Below are 22,297 nucleotides of genomic sequence, written 5' to 3' on the forward strand. Positions count from 1 at the left end.
GGCCCTTCTCTGCTTTCAGCCTCTCCTGCCCTGGCCAGTTTTCAGGAAGGGGCCTGTTCTTCCTTCTGAGCAATGCCCGTCCTGCGTGGGCATGAGGATTTCCCAGGATGGCGGGTCTGCAGGCACCTACCTGGAGACCTGCGTGTCTAGGCGCTGTGACAGAAGCATCCTTAGCAGCTCCGATGCCGGGCCCCCGGTGCGTGCCCACCCTGTGCAGAGGCCTTTCCAGGTTGCAGTGTCCAATCCTGTCTTGGCCCCATTTGACAGCTGACAAAACTGAGGCACAGAGAGTTTCAGCGGTGTGAGCACTGGTGCCTCTTCCTTCCAAAATAGTTGCTTCTTCACACCCTTTCTGGGGGAGCTGGTGCCATCTCAAAGGCCCAATACCCTCTTCTAGAAAAGCCTAGCGCCCTTCCTTTTTCCTCCATTTGAACAAAGTATAAAAACTGCTACCCAATTCCAGACCAACATGTATGGGTCGTACACCCATTATGCAACAGGATGAGCAAAACAGGGCGTATCTGCAAAGTGGAATGCTATGTGGCCATGAAAAGGAATGAACTCCTGATTCCTGGTACGACATCGGAAATGTCATTACGAGAGAACGAAGCCGGACATGAAAGGTCACGTGTTGTACAATTCCATTTGCATGGAAAGTCTAGGAAAGGCAAATCCGTAGAGACAGCCAGATTAGTCGTTGCCTAGGTTGGGGTGGAGGGATGGGGGGGTTTCTTTGGAGGCGATGACCATGTTCTAAAATTAGATTATGGTGATGGTTGTATAACTTTGTAACCTCGTGACTTATTCCAAAGACCAGCCACCTGGACACTTTGAAGACATGAACCTAATGGTATGTAAATCATATGCCAGTAAAGCTCTTTTTAAAAAAGGAGCCTTTTGTTTTTGTTTTTGTTTTTTAGAAAGAGAGGGGAGTGGACAGAGAGAGAATCCCAAGCTGAGTCCCCTCTGAGCACAGAGCCCAGCACTGGGCTAAGTCACATGACCCTGAGATCGCGGTGCGAGTCGAAACCAAGAGTTGAATGCTTAACCAACTGCGCCACCCAGGCGCCCCTAAAAACCGAGTTTTAACTAGACCATTACCAATGGGCCTTCTACCTGGGGGAAGGTGCATCGTCCCACCTCCCTCCACTGACAAGAGGGACAGCCGCCCTCTCTTTTTTGTGACACGGATGCTTCTTTCTGGTGTTCTCCACACAGTCTTTTCATTTGTGTGTGTATGTGTTTTTTTGTTTTTTGTTTTTATTTTTTTTTTTAAGGAGACTCCACACCCAACGTGGGGCTTGAACTAAGGACCCTGAGATCAAGAGTCACATGTTCCACTGACTGAGCCAGCCAGGTGCCCTGTTTTTTGGTTTTCGGTTTTTTTTAATCACAGGTCTTCTATTTTTTTTTTTTTTTTACCCTTCCACTTTAAAATAGCTTTATGGAGGTATAAGTCAAGTACCGTACAATTCATCCCCCTAAAATGTGCCATTCAACCCTTGTTAGTCTGTTCACGAGCTGTGCACTCATCACCACAGTCCGTGGTAGGACGTTTCGTCACTTCTAGAAAAATCGTGTACCTTTTAGCTATCACAGCCCCTGGCAACCACCCACTACTTTCCATCCCTATGGCTTTGCCTCTCTTGGACATTTCATGCAAACAGAATCATTTGCTATGTGGCCTCTTGTGTCTGGCTTCGTTCCCCGAGCGTCACGTTTTCAAGGTTCGTTGACGTGGAAGCATGCATCAGTACTTCCATTTTATGGCCAAATAATATCCCGTTGTCTGGATAGACTGGGCTTTGTTCGTCCATCCATCAGCTGATGGCCACATGGTCTTTACATGCACAAACCCCGTTAGGGCAATGACCTCAGGATAAAAGGATGATTCCTTGCAGGACATGTTGGGGTCAGTGCTCTGTGAGAATATGGGATGTCAGTAGGAATTGTGATCACTTACCGGGTGCTCAAGGCACTTCACGTGAATAGAGCACTTACTGCTCAGAAAACCAGGTGGGGTGGGACAAGGGCACGTATCTCTTAGCTGGAGCCCTGCTGTGTATCGTATTGTATATCCATGTACCACACACATGGCTGCGTAGCTATAGCAGTAAGAGGCAGATCTGAGATTTGAACCCAGGCACTCAGACTCCCAGCCGCACGCACTCTCAGCCAAGCCACAGAACGGATGTAGAGGTTATTTGAGTCCTCTCTCCTGGTTGCTGATTCAACCCTGCTTCTTTTACCCTTGTCCTGGGGCAGCGATCCACCCATGAAGTCTGATTCCAAATGCCGTAGCCAGTTCACTCCGAGGCACTTCTTGCCCACATGTGAGTCAAAGGGCACAAGTCCAGGGCTCTGCTCGTCACTTCTGTTTGCTGTAACAGTGCAGATGGGTACAACCGAGGTGCCCATGGGGAGGGATTGCTTAAACCTCTTTATGGAGAATGAGGCAGCTCTGTACAGGCTGAGGTTGAGTAATCACCAAGACAGAGTGGCACAGGAGAAAAACTGCAAAACCGTGAACATTCACTGCTGCTGGTGGGAAGAACGTTTGTCCGCCGTGGCTCACTGGGCGCCACTAAGGGAGGCCACAGAAGCGACTGATAACAGCAGGTGCCTCCGGACGGAGGTTTGCATCATGGGGAGTGAAGTGGGAGGCTTACTTTTCACTGAGTTCCCATTTGCAGCTTTGAGTTTTATACCATGTGTGCAGAGTATTACTCCAGAAAAATAGGGGAATGAGGCTGCACCTCCTATTCATATTCCTCCGGAATCACCCGGAGAGCTCACAAAGCCCTCCGACGGCCCAGGTCCTTACAGCCAGGTGGGGTGTGGGGCTCTAGCGTTTCCACGTGCCCAGGACACGGGATACAGCTCACATGTGAGAGCCACCATCATCCTGGTCCTCGTCCCTCGAGGCAGCACCCACACTCCAGGCGAAATGGGTTGGGGGCAGAAACTCCCACTCTTTAAAAATGAGAAATCAGGGCGCCTGGGTGGCTCAGTTGGTTAAGCAACTGCCTTCAGCTCAGGTCATGATCCTGGAGTCCCGGGAGCGAGTCCCACATCGGGCTCCCTGCTCAGCGGGGAGTCTGCTTCTCCCTCTGACCCTCTTCCCTCTCGTGCTCTCTATCTCTCATTCTCTCTCTCTCAAATAAATAAAATCTTTAAAAAAAATGAGAAATCAGAGAAAAGCAGAGACCTTCACCTTGTCGTGAGCAACAGGGCTCTAGGAGAAATCGGAAGTGGAGCGAAGCCACTTTGCGGGGACCTCCCGTCTCCCATAGGTGTGCCACTCGGCCTGTGGTGGAGGAGGCTTGACCAGACTTCTCCCAGCTCCTGGCCGACCGGGCTCATGACGGCGCCCAGGCTACCCGGCTCTGTTTCCCGTTGACATGTATACCACTGGGCCTGGCTGGACGAGGAGAAGGGGGAGTTGTCCAAGTCAGCTTAGTGACCATTCTCTTCTTTCTGCAGTTCCTGACCAGGCTGACCGAGAGGTTCGTGCTGGGGGTGGATATGTTTGTCGAAACGTTGTGGAAAGTTTGGATGGAGCTCTTGGATGTTCTTGGACTTGACGGTACGTGTGTGGAGGGGGGCCATTCATTTAAGGCGCTGTTTTATTCTAGTGGTTCTCAAGGTGTGGACGCAGTATCTGCAGCGGGTGGCACAGGGGACCCTTTGGAGGGGGGCAGGGGGACACAAATGAACATTTTTTTCTTGTAATAGTTGCATAAAGAAATGGCCCCTCCAAACTGAGATTCACAGATGCTGTTTAGGGCAAGGTACAAGTGGGTGGTGCTGACTTGTCTGCCCCCTGCAAAGCCGCACGGACCAGAGGAGGAACCTCTGGGTTGTTGGGATCCATCACAGACTAGACAGTTATTTAGGCAGAAAGGGATTTCATACAGAGCTTGGGGCACTCACAGAGTTATCAGAAGGACAGAAGAAGTGGTGTGTGGCCCCCAGAACACTGCCGAACTGGCCTGAAAGGGGAGTTGCTCCTCAGCCCCAGGAATCAGGAGGCTGCCTCTGGGATGGTTGAATTCAAGGTCACGGGCCCTGGGCCAGGCTGCCACCTCTTTTGCCAGGAAGTCTCCATTAGCCTGTGTTGAGGTCCCCAAGACCAGCCCCAGGTTCGGTGAGCCACTAGGAAAACCCAGGACTCAGCATTATAGTCATGCTTATGGCTGTGACTTATTAGAGTGCAAGGACACAAAGCACCATGAGCAAGGGGCACAGGACGCTCTAATTCCTCCAGCAACAATTTGTGACAACAGGTGTAAAGTGTCGTCTACCAGGGAAGCCCGTTAGAGACCCAGTGCCCGGGGTGTTTCTTAGGGCTGGTCACCTAGGCACTTTCTGCCTGGCACCGACCAAAACTCCCGACTGCCCGCAGGAAAGCAGGTGGTCAGCATAAACCACCTGATTCGTACAAACAGTCCGGGCACAGTCCCTTATGAGGGAATGGAGGGAAGTCCCCTCCATACATGTGTTTTTTCCACACCACCAACCAATAAACTCCATCCTCCATGGACACTGATCAGGCGTCCCACAAATTTAACTGAATTCTGACCCACAGGGCAAGGGCTCCCCCCACAAGACTGCCCCTTCCTCTCTAGATGCCAGTTGCAAGCCCACCTGTGCTTCTGACTGACCGGCTCTAGATCGAAGGTTCCCACGTGCCCCTGCCTGGGTTTGACTGATTTGCTAGAGTGGCTCACAGAACTCCAGAAACCCATTTCCTTAACTAGGTTACCAGTTTGTTATAGATGGATGTAACCCAGGAACAGCCAGATGGAAGAGATATGCAGCGCGAGGTCCGTGGGAAGGGCCAGGGAGCTTTAATGTTCTCTGAGCTCCCCAACCTGGAACCTACCCAAAACCTGTCCAGGTTTTTATGGAGACTCCGTGACACAGGCATGATTGACCAAGTCCTTGGCTATCGGTGACTGACTCAACCTTCAGCCGCTCTCCCCTCCCTGGAGGTCAGGGGATGGAAAAGAAATCCCAGCCCCCTCCTCACGGTTGGTTCTCCTAGCACCCAGCCCCCATCCTTAGGACCTTTCCAAAAGTCACTGCCTCGGATTGTGCTCAGGTGAGGCTGAAAGGGGCTTGTTCTGAATTATCAAGATACTGTTATTGCTCTCGTCCCTTAGAAAACTCCAAAGGATTTAGCTGCTCTGTGCCAGGCATGGGGACAAAGACCGAATATATATACTTCTTATTATAAATCACCATATCACACTCCAGAAATCCAAGTTCCCAAATGCCAGCCAAGGGCCCTTCTTACCTGCACACCTTTCTAGAGAGCAGCCTCAGGCCCACTGTGTTAACCCTTCCTGCACACCTCCTAACTTGGCTTCCTCTCTTGGCCCCTGTGGTTCCTTCTCAACCGATAGCCAGGGTGTTTTTTTTGTTTTTATTACAACTTTTGCTGCGTAGAGTGATTTAAAAAAAAAAAAAAAATTAGTCGGGTCGTCATTCACCTTCAGACTGCCCAGTGACTCCTGTTGCACTTGGAATTGACACGGGGCTCCCACCGAGGACAGTCAGCGCCGAGGATCTGCCCAGCCTCCCTGCCCAGTCCCCGGCCTCCATCCTGCTCTTGGATGCAGCTTTGGTTCCGTTAGGCGTCCTCTGCCAGGAGCAGTCCCTCAGCCCTTTGCCTGCTGAGTCTTTCCCATCCTCTGCTCTCTGGTACATGACACCTCCTCCAAGGGGCCCATCCTGACTAACCCGTGTACAGGAGGGACCCCATCTGTTCTCACACCCACCACCCCTCACCAGCTGTGATGTTCTGTGTGCACACACGCGTGCGCATGTGTGTTTATTGCTCATCTCCCTTCTGGAATCTCTGCTCCTGTGAGTGGGGTTTTGCCCATCTCCTCCAGACTGCCCCCTCTGCCTTGCTCTGCCTCTGGTGCACAGGGGCTCATGACTCATAAAAGTTGGAGGACTGTCGGCTCCACTACTTCGCTGCTGGTGTGAGTTCACTTGTGTCCCCCCAGAAGCACGCCAGAAGCCCCATATCTGTGAACATGAGCTTATTTGGGAATAGTCTTTGCAGATATGATCAAGTTAAGATGAGGTCATCCTGGATCAGGGTGGGTCCTACGTCCAATGTCCTTGTATGAGGAGGGAAATTTGGACACAGAAGACAGAAATACCCAGAGAAGAGACGGCCCTGGCAGAGACTAGAGAGATGCGGCCACAAGCCCAGGACGCCTGGAGCCCCCAGTTGCTGGAAGAGGCAGGAGGGACCCCTGTGGAGTGCTCAGGGAGAGCAGCCCTGCCCACACCTTGATTTCGGAATTCTGGCCCCCAGCCGGCAAGACAATGCATTCCTACTGCTTTAAGCCACCTCATCTAGTCATTTGTTACAGCAGCTGTGGGAAACCCTGGCCACGTGCAGGGTCTCTGGGAGTCCTCCTGCCTGCCTTTGACACTCCCACCTGACGGACTGGAGACTGGCCCCATAGGTGGGGCTCCCTGGTTCACACCCGCTGTCGTCCCCCTCAGCCCCTGGGAATCTGACTCCAGCCTTGAATCACCGAGTTCAACCTGTGAGAGACCTTAGACCAGCTCAGGGTACCTCACGGCTTGGGCAAAGATTCCGCGGCAGCGGGACGACCCTTTGAGAGGATGCTGTGCCACCTGCAGCCTCCTGGGGCTGCTGGGGACCCCTCCTGGGAGTCAGGCTGAGTCAACACATAGCACAGATACAACTGTGTGCGATCCTGCTCAGGCTCCATATTCACCACCTGCCCAGATTCCATCCCCGACCGACGCGCCCTGGAGAAGCCAGCCTGATTGCCAAAAGTTTCACGCAGCTTGGAGTGGAAAGCTAGAGTAGCGACAGCCTCCTGATTACGTGGGACAGATCAGAACAGCATCATTCCACGGAGGCCCCACATGCTTGTGTTCACGGCCAGGGTCGCTGGACATCCCAGAGGTGAAAGAACTCCCTTCCACGTCGTGTTTTCCCCTCGTAGTTGGTGCATCAGCTTCAAAGCATCCAAAGGCCTTTGGAATTTGCATCTTAGGCTTAGAAGTTTGAGTGTGCAAAAGGCAGGAACCTGTATCCCAAAGTTGGATATTCTGGTGTAAAATGTTTCCATGAGTACAATCCTCTAACTTCCGACTCCAGAAGTTTTCTAAAATGTTTCCATGAGTACAATCCTCTAACTTCCGACTCCAGAACTTTTCTAAAATGTTTCCATGAGTACAATCCTCTAACTTCCAACTCCAGAAGTTTTCAGTGCCCTGGAGCCTCCTGAGCCAGAGCAGTCCAATGGAAATAGAATGCCAGATGATATTACACGTTCCAGTTGCCACATTAGAAAAGTAAAAAGACATTAACTTAATAAGGTGTTTTAGTTGCCCCAATAGGTTCAAAATATTGTCATCTCAACTTTTGATCAATACAAAAAATTATTAAGGTATCTTACATTTTGGGGGGTATTAAGCCGTTGAAATCCAGCCTGTATTTGACACAGCACATCGCCGTTCAGACTCGCCACGTCTCAAGCGCTCCGTGGCCACACGTGGCCAGTGGCTACCATAGTGGACACCATGGCATTAGCCCTTCTCTAGATCTGGTGGCTCAAGCCACTGTTCTGGGAAGTGGAGCCCTTGTCCAGGAGTCGGAAGGATGGATTTAAGTCTTGTGCCTTCATCAAGTTGTTTACTTTCTCTGAAGGCTTGGAAGCCACTTCCCACACATGCTGTGACCACGCATCAGGATAGCGCAGGTAGTGGGTGGCTCCAAGCGCCAGACTCCCTGCATCGCAATCCCAGCCCCTCCCCGCTCTAGCTGTGGGACTTAGGGCAAGTCACGCTCTGCGCCCGAGTCCCCACGTGGGAAATGCTACGTATCCTCAGCACGTTGTGAGGACCAGGTGACAATTTGTGCAGAGCCGTTAGAACAGTGCCTGGCCCACGGTAAATGCCTCGTGAACACTGCATGGCTTACGAAGGGGCTCTGCTCCAAAAAATACGTCACCATGCACTTCTGGGACGCACGTAATCCCGATTCTCGAGGCTGAGGGCCACCTGCGCCCGGCTGTGCTCAGAGCCAGCTCTCCCTGGGCTCTGGACCGGGTGGGCCCCTAATCCAGTATGACCGGTGACCTCACAGAGGCCACGCAAAGATGAAGGTAGGGATCGGGGGATGCTTCCCTGAGTCAAGAAGGCTGGGGATGGCCTGCACACCCCAGAAGCCAGGGAGAGGCCTGGGATGGGTTCTTCCTCACGGCCTTAGAAGGTACCGCCTGTCGGCACCTTGGCCTCACACTCAGGGCCCTCCGTGCTGTGTAAGAATATGATCCTCTTGTCTAAGCCCCTCAGCCAGTGCTTCTTCACTGGGGCAGGCCTGGGAAGCAGATACAGGCGGGACATCCAGAGCTGCTCATGTCCTATTTAGGACTTTTAGGGTCTCCGCGGGAGGCAGGGTGCTCCTTAGGAGCCTCGCTGGAGAGAAGCGCAGTTTTTATAAGGGTCTCTTTACCTGTGTTAACCACTCTCTGCCCCGGTCCGGTATTTCCCCTGGGGGTCCTTGGGCCCCCTGGTCACCGAACTTGGCCCCTTGATAACCTGATAGTACATGTTATACGGTTTTGGATGTAAGAGGCTAGTCCAGCGGCTCTCAAAGTATGCTCTAAGGAACCCTGGGGGGGATTCCCTGAGGCCCCTCAGGGAAAATTGTGAGGTTAGGCATTCAAGGAGTGCTTCCATAGTGTTTTGCATCGATTCCACGTCGATAATATATTGAATACGTTGGGCTTTCTACACATTAATTTTTACCTGTTTCTTTTTTGCCCTTTTTTTGTTTGTTTGTTTAAGATTTTTATTTATTTATTGAGAGAGAGAGAATGGTAGAGAGAGAGCATGAGAGGGAGGAAGGTCAGAGGGAGAAGGGACTCGATCCCGGGACCCCAGGATCATGACCTGAGCCGAAGGCAGTTGCTTAACCAACTGAGCCACCCAGGCGCCCTCTTTTTTGCCCTTTTTAATGGGCAAAAATATTTGGCCGCTAGAAATACTTAGATTACATCTGTGGCCTACCTTTGTGGCTGGCATCCTGTTTCTGTGGATTCAAAACCAGATCTGAGGATCCAGCCCTCCTCTCTCAAAGCAGATATTACAGAGATTTGTAAAATCGCAAAACAACTCCACTGTTTTCATTGTGGGGGGTTTTGGGGTTTTGTTTTGGAAAGCAGTTATTTTTCATGAAAAATATATTATTTGTGTTAACCTATAATGGGTTCACTGTTATTTTTAAACAAATTGATAATAATATTTAAAAATGAATTTATTCCTTTTGCTTAATTTTTCTGTAAACCTAAAACTCTGAAAAATTAAGGCCATTTAATAAAAAAATTTTTTAAAGAAAAAATTAGCCTTAAAATATGAGGTATATCTAAGTACAAAATCGTAATGAAGTTCTATTTTATTTTACTTTATTTTATTATTTTTTAAGAAGATTTTATTTATTTATTTGACAGAGAGAGCAGGAGAACACAGGCGAGGGGAGCGACAGAGGGAGAGGGCAAAGCAGTGGGGGAGCGACTCCCCCAGTGAGCAGGGAGTCCGAAACAGGGCTGGATCCCAGGACCCCGGGGGCATGACCTGAGCCGAAGGCAGTCGCTTAACAGACTGAGCCACCCAGGCGCCCCTATTTTATTTTTTTAAGTAGGCCCCATGCCCAGTGTAGAGCCCAACATGAGGCTTGAACCCAAGACCCTGAGATCAAGACCTGAGCTGAGATCAAGAGTCAGAGGCTTAACTGACTGAGCCACCTAGACACCCACAATGAAATTCTTTTTTAAATTAAGAACTTATTTATTTATTTATTTACTTATCTATATATTTTTAGAAAGATTTTATTTATTTATTTGAGAGAGAGAGAGAGAGAGAGAGAGAAAGAGAGCACATGAGAGGGGTGAGGAGCAGAGGGAGAAGCAGACTCCCCGCTGAGCAGGGAGCCCGATGTGGGACTCGATCCCGGGACTCCAGGATCATGACCTGAGCTGAAGGCAGTCCTTTAACCGACTGAGCCACCCAGGCGCCCGAAGTTAAGAATTTATTTAAAAAAATAATAATTAAAATAAATTAAGAATTTATTAAGGGCGCCTGGTTGGCTCAGTCGTAAGAGCATGTGACTCTTGAGGTCGGGGTTGTGAGTTCGAGCCCCACATCCAGGGTAGAGATTACTTAATAAATAAAAGTTAAAATAAAATGGATCAGTGTTTAAAAAACAATTGGTTAGAAATTAGTTTTAGTTTCTACTGTAATAAATATAAATAGATAGAACCCATATAAACAAAATCTCTTGGGAATCCTGAGACCAAAACAGTTGGTTTTGTCTCATCTTTTGCTGGGGTTAAGTGTGAAAACTCCAGAGTCAAAGCCACACTCAGTCAGATGCTCCTGATCCCTCCGGAAGGCACGATGAAGGAGTGCAGCGCACTGGCATTTGGGGAGTGAGTGCTGGGTGACCCCGTGCCTTCGGCTTGGACAAGGTTTTTGTTTCCGAAGTTGGGCCCCGTGAAGTGGCCAGCTGAGGCACAGTAATCTGATCACTTTGGAGGTAGCAGGCAGGCGGGGAGTGAAGGGAGGATGGGAGACAGTTGCGCTGTGGATGCATTTAGAGCATCAGAAAGGCTCAAGTCTTCCATCTCATGCTCACTTCCAATCCTCATGCCCCACCTCTCTCCTCATGCCCTCCCCCTCGTGCATGGACTGGGTTGTGCATCAGCCAGCAGGTCTCAAAGCGAGGCCCACCTCAGACCTACAAAATCCCATGTCCTGGGGGTGGGCCTCAGCTGTGTGTGTTGGAGGGCCCTCCAGGGAAGTCTGAGGCACACACTCGAGTTGAGAACTTTGGTTGAACATTGAAGGTACTTAGGATAGAACTCCCCTTGAACGGGGTAAATGACACCATGAGGAGACAGACCGCTCCAGGATATAGGACCTTCTTGCAAGAAAACTAGCCTTGAAAACTGGTCTTCAGAAAGTCATTGTCACAGGACTCTTCTAGATTAAAGATGGCAAACACGGCATGGCCAATGGCAGTGCATGAACTGTGACTGGATCCCAGTGGGAGTGGTGGGGGTCAGGGGGATGAACAATAGGGAATTTAATACTCTTAGTTACAATCATGGTGTCGTGGTTTTGAGGAGAATGTTTATTCTTAAAACACAAAAGCAATCGGAATTGGAAAGGAAGAAGTAAAATCGTCTCTCTTTGCAGATGGCATGATTTTATCTATAGAAAATCCTAAAGACTCCACCAAAAAACTGTTAGATCTGATCAATGAATTCAGTAAAGTTGCAGGGTGCAAAATTAACATACAAAAATCAGCAGTATTTTTATATACTAACGATGAATGATCTGAAAAAGAAATAAAATGATCCCATTTATAGTAGCATCAAAAACAATAAAATACTTAGGAATAACTTAACCAAGGAGGTGAAAGACCTCCACTCTGAAAATTGCAAGACACTGATGACAACACAAATAAATGGAAAGTTATCCCATGTTCATGGATTGGAAGAATTAATGTTGTTAAAATGTCTGTTATTTACCCAAAGCCAGCTACAGATTCAGTGTAGTCCCTATCAGGATTCCAAAGGCTTTTTTTTTTACAGATGTAGAAAAAAAGTCCTAAAATTTATGTGGAACCACAGAAGACCCGGGAATCCTGAGAAGGAAGAACAAAGTGGTACTTGCTGATTTCAAGTTGTATTATAAAGCTGTAGTAATCAAAATAGTATAGTGCTGGCATAAAAACAGACACGCAGGGCGCCTGGGTGGCTCAGTTGGTTAAGCGACTGCCTTCGGCTCAGGTCATGATCCTGGAGTCCCGGGATCGAGTCCCGCATTGCTCCCTGCTCAGCGGGGAGTCTGCTTCTCCCTCTGACCCTCCCCCCTCTCATGTACTCTCTCTCTGTCTCTCATTCTCACTCTCTCAAAATAAATAATAAATAAATCTTTAAAAAAAAAAAAACAGACACGCAGACCAACGGAAGAGGGTTGAGAGTGTACCGAAATAAACCATGGACCTCTGGTCAACTAGTATTTGACAAGGGGGCCAAGGATACTCAGTGGAGAAAGGACAGTGTCTTCAATAGACGGTGCTGGGAAAACTGGATATTCACGTGGAAAAGAATGAAACTAGACCCCTATAATACACCCCTCGCAAAAATGAACTCAAAATATATTAAAGACTTAAATGTAAGACCAGAAACCATAAAACTCCTAGAAGAAAACAGGTGGTAAGCTCCTTGACATCAGTCTTGGCAATGATTTTTTTGGGATTTGACGCCAAAAGCAAAAATAAACAAGTGGGAGCACATCAGACCGAGAAACTTCTGCAGAGCAGAAGGAACAACCTACAAAATGAAAAGTACCTATGGAATGGGAAAAAAATATTTGCAAACCATATATCTGTTAAGGGGTTAATGTCCAAAATATGTAACGAACTCCTACAACTCAATAGCAAGAAACCAACAGTCTGATTAAAATACGAGCAAAGGACCCAAACAGACATTTTTCCAAAGAAGATATACAAACGGCCAACAGTTATATAAAAAGATGCTCAACATCACTAATCAGGGAAGTGCAAATCAAAAGCACATGAGATATCATCTTACACCTACTGAAATGACTGTTGTCGCAAAGACGAGATTACAAATGCTGGCGAGGATGTGTGCAGAAGGGGTCCCTTCCTTGTCCACTGTTGGTGGGATTGTCAGTTGGTGCGGTCACTATGGAAAACAGTATGGGGGTTCCTGAAAAAATTAAAAATTAGAGTGACCATATGATCCAGCAATCCCACTTCTGGGAATATACCCAAAGGAAATGAAAACACTGTGTCACAGAGACATGTGCACCGCTGTGTTCATTGCAGCATCATCTACAATGGCCAAGACAGGGAAACAACATAGGTGTCCATCGACGGATGAATGGGTAAAGAAGTGATACATATGGGCGCCTGGGTGGCTCAGTTGGTTGGGCGACTGCCTTCGGCTCAGGTCATGATCCTGGAGTCCCGGGATCGAGTCCCACATCGGGCTCCCTGCTCGGCGGGGAGTCTGCTTCTCCCTCTGACCCTCCCCCATCTCATGCTCTCTGTGTCTCATTCTCTCTGTCAAATAAATAAATAAAATCTTAAAAAAAAAAGGATACATATACACAATGGAATATTCCTCAGCCATAAAAAGAGAAGGAAATCCTGCCATTTGCAACAACGTGGATGGAACTTGAGGGCATTATGCTAAGTGAAATAAGTCAGACAGGGAAAGACAAATACCGTATGATCTCACATATATGTAGAATCTTTAAAAAAAAAAAGCCTCATAGAAAAAGAGATCAGATTTGTGGTCAGAGGTAGGAGGTGGTGGGTGAGGGAATTGAAATAAGATGGTCAAAAGGTACAAATTTCTAATTACAAGATAAATAAGGACCCAGGGATGTAACAGACAATGTAACGATTATAGTTAACTCTGTTGTATGGCATATTTGAAAGTTATTAGGAGAATAGTAGATTCTAAGAGTTCTCAGGACAAGAAAATTCTTTTTTTTTTTGTATCTATATGAGGTGATGGATGTTAATTAAGTTTATTGTAGTAATTTCACAATATATGTAATACGTCATGCTTTGCAGCTTGAGCTTATACAGTGCTTTATGTCAGTTATAGCTCAATAAAACTGGAAAAAAATATGCCAAAGTATGATCTTTTGCATCTTTCAAATGGCTCAGTAAAAAAAAAAAAAAAAGTATGTGACAAAACAAGATATGGTAAAATGTTAACCACTATTAAACCTAGTGGTTTCAATAGGAGTATTTATTTTACTATCCTTTTAACTTTTCTGTTTGAAAATTTTCTTAAGTTGGGCACACAGAAGATGCAACTCCTCCATTTCACTCCATGTTTAAGATGGAACTTCATGTATGATTAGGTTTGACTGTGAGTAAGAGATCCAAAATATCAGCAGCTTAAACAAGATGGAAGCTTATTTCTCTATGTGAAAGTTCACAGGTAGGTGGTTAGGCAGGTAGGTGGCTTTGCAGCACGTTGTCCTCAGAACCGAGGCACCTTCCATTTTATTGCTCCCCAATAGGTGACTTCCCTTACTTCATGGCCCGAGACAGCTGCTCCCACTCCCGCCATCACATCCACATTCCAGCAGACAGAAGAAAAGGAGGTAAAGGGCACATTCCTGCTACTTTCAGGAAAAACCCCTGGGGGCCACCGCAAAACATCTCCTTGACCAAAGCTTAGTTTTGTAGCTACAAGGGAGGCCGGACATGCCTCCATCCTAGGCAGCCGCATACCCGGCCTAAAATTGGGCATTTGTGACTCCGGAAGGCAGGAAGGGAGGAAATCCACGGTCAGTTTGTAAGCTGTGCCCTGCCACAAAAAGGCATCTTAAACTCAGGATATGGCAGGTAGTCTCCCAGGGCTTAGCACGAAGGATTGCAAGGCAGCCGACTTTAGGGACATCTTATTGCAGAGACCCAGCAAGGGAGCCGAGCTGCCCGAGCCCCACTTGGAGAGAAAGCCCTGGCTCTTGGTGACCGGCCACTGTCCCTCTTTTCTGTGCCCCGCAGTGTCGAACCTGTCCCAGTACTTCAGCCCGGCCTCGGTGGCCAACAGCCCGGCCCGCGCGCTCCTGCTGGTCGGTGTCGTTCTCCTGGCTTACTGGTTCTTGTCTCTGACCCTGGGCTTCACCTTCAGCCTCCTGCACGTGGTGTTTGGCCGCTTCTTCTGGGTCGCGCGGGTCATCCTGTTCTCCATGTCGTGCGTGTATGTCCTGCACAAGTACGAGGGGGAGCCGGAGAACGCCGTCCTGCCCCTCTGCTTCGTGGTGGCCATCTACTTCATGACCGGGCCCATGGGCTTCTACTGGCGCAGCGGGCCCAGCGGCCCTAGCGTGGAGGAGAAGCTGGAGCACCTGGAGAACCAGGTCAGACTGCTCAACATCCGCCTCAACAAGGTGCTGGAGAGTCTCGACCGCGCCAACGGCAAGTGACAATCAGCCAGCCGGCCGGGTCCCCTCACGCCAGCGCCCTCTCTCAGAAAACAAAAACGGAGGAGGAAGAAAAGAGCACCAACCCCCAAGCAATCTCAATAAACGTTCCTGAGCACGGCGGGGCGCGCTCCGTGAGGGTCTTTCCGGCCACGTGTCGACCCTGAGGACACGTTCCCGGAGGAATGACGGGATCACTTGTGTAGAACCCCCCACCAAGTGTCATTAGTGGGGGGGAAAATATTTTTTAAACAAAGGATATAACCATATTAGCTGTACAGTAAGAGTTTATCTGTGCATAGAGCATAAAGTTAATTTTTTCAAGCACTTAAATACATCTTTTGTAAGGTTTTTTAATAAAGGCAGATCGAGTCAAGTTTAATAAAACTTCACATTGAGGGGAAGGATGTGCTAATGGGACACTTTGGACTAAAAGCTCCAAAGCTAGCGTTTGTTTTCACAGCACAGGGCTTGGTGGGGGAGGTCTGGGTGCGTGATTCTCGTGTTCCAAGACCGTGGGCTTCATTTTATGTTACTTTCAGTTGATGGTGACTGGGCTGACGGAGGTGGCCGGTTCTGGGTGTGGGCGGGTCCAGGACGAGACTAAACATCTTTTGGGTCCTAATGACCCCCAGCCAGGTGCCTGTCAACTATATTTCAGAGGGAAAGATTATTATTTGTGGCAAACCTGAGATTACTTGGTTGGTTGGTTGGTTTCCCTTCTGAACTTTGATGTATTTTAACCAGCACGTTTTGTAAAGGAAAATTCAAGGACCAGGCAAAGAAATGTCTCTGGGGTTTGATGCCGAGAGCCATGGGGGGGAGCACCGAAGCTCCCTCGGGCAGGAGTCTATCTGATGCCCTCACGTCGCCGTCTGCCAGCCAGATCTCTAGACGAAAGTTCTGCCCTGCAGGGTTGTTGTTTGTTTCCTTGTGGTTTTGGTGGACCCAGGACCATGGAAGGAAGACAAACCGTAGCAGCTAATAACATTTCCAAGTCTGTCGCTGCTCCTAAGGCATTCTCAGGAACAACAAGCAGCGAGAAACACGCCTTGGAGAAGATCCGAATTATTTTTCCTGAAATTTTTACGATCCATGTGTTAGGTGCTTTCTGTCTGAAGTCTGTGGTGCCCTCATCTTAGGTAGTGCCCAGGGGCAGAGAGGGACGTACCAGGCAGACAGCGGTGGGGGGCCTTGGCAGGGGCGCCTTGCGAGGCTGGGTCAGGGGTGCAGGGAAACGCCCCAGCCTCGGGCCCCCCCCCCCCGGGGCTGTCAGTAAGCACCGGGGAACACACAGCAAGGAGAGGAGGCTTGGGCTTTGGTGGAAGGCAGTTTCGAAGGTGGCCAAGGGTGGTGACTCCCTCCATGATCCTTCCCGGCCCCGCTCTGTGCCCCGGGGGTCCCCTCACGGAGCCCCTGTACACAGATTTGCAGAGACCCCTGTCAGATTGGGCAGAACCAAGAGCCCATGGTCCACCTAGCATTCTAGAGAAAACCCAGCTGTCTGCCAACTCTTGTGCGGTATTCCCGGGAAGTTTTATTTTGGGTCGCAAGTATCGGGAAAACAGGAACAGCTGTTTTTGAGGATGTTGATGAAACTTCTGCTTTTAAGGTGCACATAATGGGGACCCAAACTCGGCTGCATTCGGTTCATTTCCTGAAATGCATACCTGTTCTCCAGGGTGTGCTCGGGCAAATCCTTATCCGTGGGCATCTGGAACCTGTGGTTTCTGGATCGAAGCCGTTCCAGTTTTGCCATTTAGATACTTCCAGACAAATCTCTTTTAGCACAGGGTATACAGAATGGCCTCCTGGGGAGGCCATTCTTGCCCTCCTTCCTGTTGTGCAGTTTGGCTTTTGTGTATTGGGAGTGTTTGGTACTAAATAAAACATTGCTTTGCCCACGTTGGCTGGGGGAGAATTGGCATTCGGTGCACAAAGCTTTAAAGTCCTCAACTATCATGGGTCTTCATGTCCCCTGCCATCTTCCCACATGAAGCCTGAAGGTGTAGACAGGAACACCGTTTTAATCTCCAGTAAATCAAGGGAGGCTCATGCCTCTGGGCCCCGGTGCGCTGAGACGAGACCGGGAGCAAAAACTAGAAATCGCTGTTGGGAAGATGCACCACTTTTACCCAATGAGCCAAGTGTGGGCTCTGAGGCTAGTCTTAGAATCTGATACACTCAGATGAAAGATGGCTTTATTTTCAATGAAAGAACCTACAGTTAAATAGACGTATCACTTCAGGGCAGAACGTTATTTGAAATTTGGGTAGGAATCGTGGATGTTAGATCTGGATAAATCTTGCTCTTTGATGCACACGTTTGCTTTTTGTTTTGGGCATCTTCCTACCTCCAAATAGTTTGGGATTTTTTTTTTTCTTTCTTTCTCCCTTCCATGGAAGCTTGTTAGGGTACTTGGCCTCTCCCAGAGCTCCCCATCCCTTTCTTTTTCCTCTCTTTTGTACATGGGAAAAAAATGTATTTTTGTACCATATCTCATACCTGGAAGAGAAACCCTTTTTTTATGTCTCCCGGGCTGTAGAACATGTTAGTGCAACACTTCCTTCAATGTGATGTAAAAAATCCCGATGAGAACTACTGTGAATGGGTTATCACTACGACTCTGTTTTCTAGATCTCTTAAAGTTCATCAGTGTTTATTTCCCAGTGCCTCAGTGTCCTGACACATGCCAGGAACAGAAAAGAGAAAGGACCAACTCTCTCTCTCTGACTGGCTGGATTTGTGCGGCTGCTCCGGAGTCTGGATTGACAATGACCTCTGCCCTGACAGCTAGCAAAGGTGTTTCTGCAGTGCGCCAGCCTTCCATCAGTACATTCCCTGTAGCGATCAGGATCGGCATCATCTGCCTTCTGGGGGCTTGGGGCTTTCTATTTCAGTGATACCCCCTATCCCTTCTGGTAACAAAGTGCAGCGATAGAATTTCTCGAAAGCCAGTCTTGTGCATTGTGCCAGGGTCTTTATTGAGAAAGGTAACTGGGTGACTGGCACGGGAGGCCAATACCATTGAAAGAAGGTTTGTCACACGGTTCCCTAAAGCCAATGGGCACCACATGCCACGCAGGGCCCCCCGAAGCCCGTCATGTGCAGGGTCAGGAAGCAGAGAAGGGGGTCCATGCTTGATGACTGTGGTCGTGGGAGGTGACCAGGTTCGAACATCCCCTCCTGGGTGCCAAGGGCAAACGTGCGGATCGGGGTCAGTGGTTGGGAGGATTATACCAGGACTTTGCTGAGGGCAGGCTAGTGGGGAAGATGTAAACCCCGTTGGCTGCTAGTCCGTCTCTGACTCAGCAGCCTTATGGAGAGGTGAGGAATAATGTCACATAGCCAATGCAGCATCGAAAACATGGTGAATACACCCTGTGCCTGGTGGCAATCCCGAACTGCTTCATTTCTACGCCTCCTGCTTCTTAAGCTGCTCTAGATGTTTGGCACCTGATCGCCCCCTCCCTGACGAGGTTTGATTGTCTGACTTAACCCAAAAGCCAGCTCTGGCCGTCTAACTGGCTCATGTTAGAAGGAATTCCTAAGGCCCTAAGATGTCATCCCCCTTCCCCAACTTAAAAAAATAATATCTATCTATCTATCTATCTATAGGTAGGTAGGTAGATAGATAGATAGATAGATAGATAGATAGATAGATAAATCTCCATTCTGCAAAGTTTTGTTTACGGTCATCTGATTGGACTTTTGCTCCTCACTTGTGAATAGTGAATAATAGAATTATATATTTTTTTGCAGGATCTAACAGAGTTCCCTTAAAATTAGTATTAGACAGCCGTCAATATGATGTACAGTATCTGGGATAAACAAACTTAGTTCAGCATACTGAATTCTGTGCTTTCCTCCTCAGTGTTTCCCCGATTTGCAGGAGATACACCAGGACTGGTTTTGCCATTGTGGTGGCATAAAAAAGCTGATTGTCATTTGCATCATCTACTGAAAAACCTGTGGCAGCTAATGGTGTCATTGACCCTATGTTCTAATGTCTTTTTGTGGATTTAAAGGTTTTGTTATAGTGTCAGCTTTAATATTCGCATGTGTGTTAAATCTCTGGATACCGTGTAATTAAATTGATTTCTTGTGGTGGTGACGGTGATTAGCGCTCACTTAAAATCCAGCGAAGCAACTCCTTCCCCTCTTAACTGGAAATCATATTTGTGAGGTATGGTGTCCATTATCAACAGTGTATTCATGATTCAGTTCATATTTTGTGTATCTGATTATAAATTTTCTAGAGCATTTGATTTCACCCTTAATATAAACCCATTTGATTTGAATATGGTGGTGTGTGTGTGTATGTGATGTGTGCACACTTTAGTTCCATAAGCCTTGGAAAACTGATTCTATGAATATCAAATATAGACATAAATGTGTAAGGCTTATTTTATTTGCAAAATGGTACCTACATTCCTCCTATTTATTAAATCACTGGCTTTAGTGTTCTGTAGAGATATTTGTAGACCGATTTCAGAACAGAATGAAAATATTGTGAAAATTACAGCTTAATAAATGTTTATTGTAATTTTGTTGTACACATTTCTTAAATATGTTTCATTATTTCTGACCAAGCATTTGTGGAGTCTTCCCCAATCTTGACATGTAATGATGATTTTATGGTTCTATTCCCCAGTCTGAGAAGAGTCAAATAATCTTTTTTTTTTGTTTTTTTGTTTTTGTTTTTTGTTTTTTGTATTGTTAAAACCTTATATTATCATGGTACTTTGGTCAAAACCCAGAACCCAACAGGGAGCATCACTATTTGCCAAACTCCAGGAAGAGTCAAATAATCTTGATGTGTTCAATTGGAAGGAGGGTTACCAGATAAAATACAGACACACCCAGTTAAATTTGAATTTCAGATAAGCAACCAATACTTTTTTTTACTTTAAATGTTTTATTGTTATGTTAATCACCATACATTACATCATTAGTTTTTTTTTTAAAGATTTTACTTATTTATTTATTTGAAAGAGCAAGAATGAGAGAGAGAGAGCACATGAGAGGGGGGAGGGTCAGAGGGAGAAGCGGACTCCCTGCCGAACAGGGAGCCCGATGCGGGACTCGATCCCTGGACTCCAGGATCATGACCTGAGCTGAAGGCAGTCGCTTAACCAACTGAGCCACCCCGGCGCCCTTCATCATTAGTTTTTGATGTAGTGTTCCATGATTCATTGTTTGTGCATAACACCCAGTGCCCCACACAGAACGTGCCCTCTTTAATACCCATCACCAGGCTAACCCATCCCCCCACACCCCTCCCCTCTAGAACCCTCAGTTTGTTTTTCAGAGTCCATTGTCTCTCATGGTTGGTCTCCCCCTCCGATTTACCCCCCTTCATTCTTCCCCTCCTGCTATCTTCTTTTTTTTTTCTTAACATATATTGCATTATTAGTTTCAGAGGTACAGATCTGTGATTCAACAGTCTTGCACAATTCACAGTGCTCACCAAAGCACATACCCTCCCCAATGTCTATCACCCAGCCACCCCATCCCTCCCACCCCACCCCCACTCCAGCGACCCTCAGTTTGTTTCCTGAGATTAAGAATTCCTCATATCAGTGAGGTCATAGGATACATGTCTTTCTCTGATTGACTTATTTTACTCAGCATAACACCCTCCAGTTCCATCCACGTCGCAACCAATACTTTAAGTATGTCCCAAACATTGCATGAGATATACTTATACTTAAAAAAAGTACTGGTTGTTTATCTGAAACTCAGATTTAACCAGGAATCCTGTATTTTTATTTGCGAATTTGAGCAACCCTAACAGGGTTTTGCAATAGACGTATACGACTCCAGCCCACCGACCGAGATGCTTTCATGGGTGGTAAACATTATTTCCTTAGCAAATATTCAGGAGCAAACATAACAGAATAGTCGAGCTAAATACACGTGGGGGGTGGGGTGGGTGTGCTCTCTGGAGGCCCCCTCGGTGGCCCCCGCCTGGGAGAGAGAGCAGCTTAGGGGAAGGGACCGCACACTGGAGCACAGCACTGCAGTGAGTAGCCTCAGCCGCAGTGCTGGGTGACAAAGTAGGAACCAGAGCGAGATACGAAAACGTCCATTTGAGTGAATTAAATACATGTGATTAATCGTTGTGCAAGAGCACATAAAAAAAAAAAGATCCAGTGAAACAGTAGATGGGAAAGGAGGGGTGGGAGCAGGCCCCAGGAGCAGGAAGAACATTAACTGAAACGAGGCACTGCTGGGCGCTGTGCTGGGCTGAGCAGCGCGGTTCGAGAGAGCCGCCGAGAGCACGCACGCACGGCCCTGCCCCCAACCCGGCCTCGATTTACAGATTGACCGACTCCACTTCCGCTATCCCTTCTGTCAAAAGCCACCAGCTTCTTCCAGCCAGCAGGTGGTTTACTTGATACCCAGGGCGGCGAGCTGGTCGGCGGTACCTCGGCCCCTGTCCCCAGCCTGGGCTCTTGTGCTGTCTGTTTCATTTAAACAACAAAAGCAAACAAACAAAAAACCCCCCAGCTTTACTGAAGTGTGATTGACATACGATGAATCAGGCATGTTTAAGGTGTCAATTTTGATCACTTTGGATCTATTTCTGTCCCTGTGAAAACATGGCCACCATCAAGAAAGGAAGCACGTCCCCCACCTCCAGAGTCCCTCCTGCCCCCGCCTCTGAACCCGTCTCCCGTTCCCAGGCAACGCCTCATCGCTTCTCTGGCCCACACATTCGCTTGCATTTTCTAGCATTTTACATAAATGGAATCAAACAGCAGGTGCTTGCTAGTCTATCCTGTCTTGTTTGACTCAGAATAATTATTCTGAAATTCATCCAGGTTGGGGGTGTGGGCAGCTCCCTCCCTTTTATTGCTGGGTAGTAGTCCACGGTGTGAATATACTTCCGCGTCTCCGTTCACCTGCTGATGGGCTTGGGCCGGTTTCGTTTTGGGGCTATTACAAATAAAGCTGCCGTGGACGTGTACGTGCAGATCTTTGTATGAACATTTTCTTTCGTTTGTCTTAGGCAAATACTTAGGGGCGGAATGGCTGAATCCTCTAATAGGCATATGTTTAATTGGAAAAAACACCATTTTCCGAGGGGTTTGCACCCACATTTTCACTAGCTGTGTATAAGAATTCAGTTCCTCTACATCCCCACCAATACTTGGTATGGTCAGTTTTTTTCTCAAAAAAATTTTTTTTTCATTTACTGAAAGGTATCGTCTCAATTGAAAGCTGGCCATCTTTAATTAAGCCATAATAA

The 22,297-nt window shown here is 47.8% G+C and overlaps 1 protein-coding gene across 2 annotated transcripts in view; it reads left to right on the top strand.

The window, feature by feature from the left end:
- Positions 1-19,598, top strand: part of BRI3BP (BRI3 binding protein) — a 29,866-nt gene extending 10,268 nt beyond the window's left edge. Inside the window, exons 2-4 of one of the 2 annotated variants that reach the window (XM_025889663.2) lie at positions 3,484-3,586; positions 14,134-14,217; positions 14,624-19,598. In XM_025889663.2, coding sequence (XP_025745448.1) covers positions 3,484-3,586; positions 14,134-14,217; positions 14,624-15,045 — 609 coding nt within the window. In that variant the 3' untranslated portion in view covers positions 15,046-19,598. The remainder of the gene's footprint in view (positions 1-3,483; positions 3,587-14,133; positions 14,218-14,623) is intronic. The other variant, XM_025889665.2, reaches the window with a different exon arrangement.
- Positions 19,599-22,297: the final 2,699 nt, after the last annotated feature.

Source organism: Callorhinus ursinus, unplaced genomic scaffold (genome assembly GCF_003265705.2).
Source record: "Callorhinus ursinus isolate GAN/ISIS: 27379988/994484 unplaced genomic scaffold, GSC_fseal_2.0 scaffold41, whole genome shotgun sequence".
In the NCBI taxonomy this organism is placed as follows: Eukaryota; Metazoa; Chordata; class Mammalia; order Carnivora; family Otariidae; genus Callorhinus; species Callorhinus ursinus.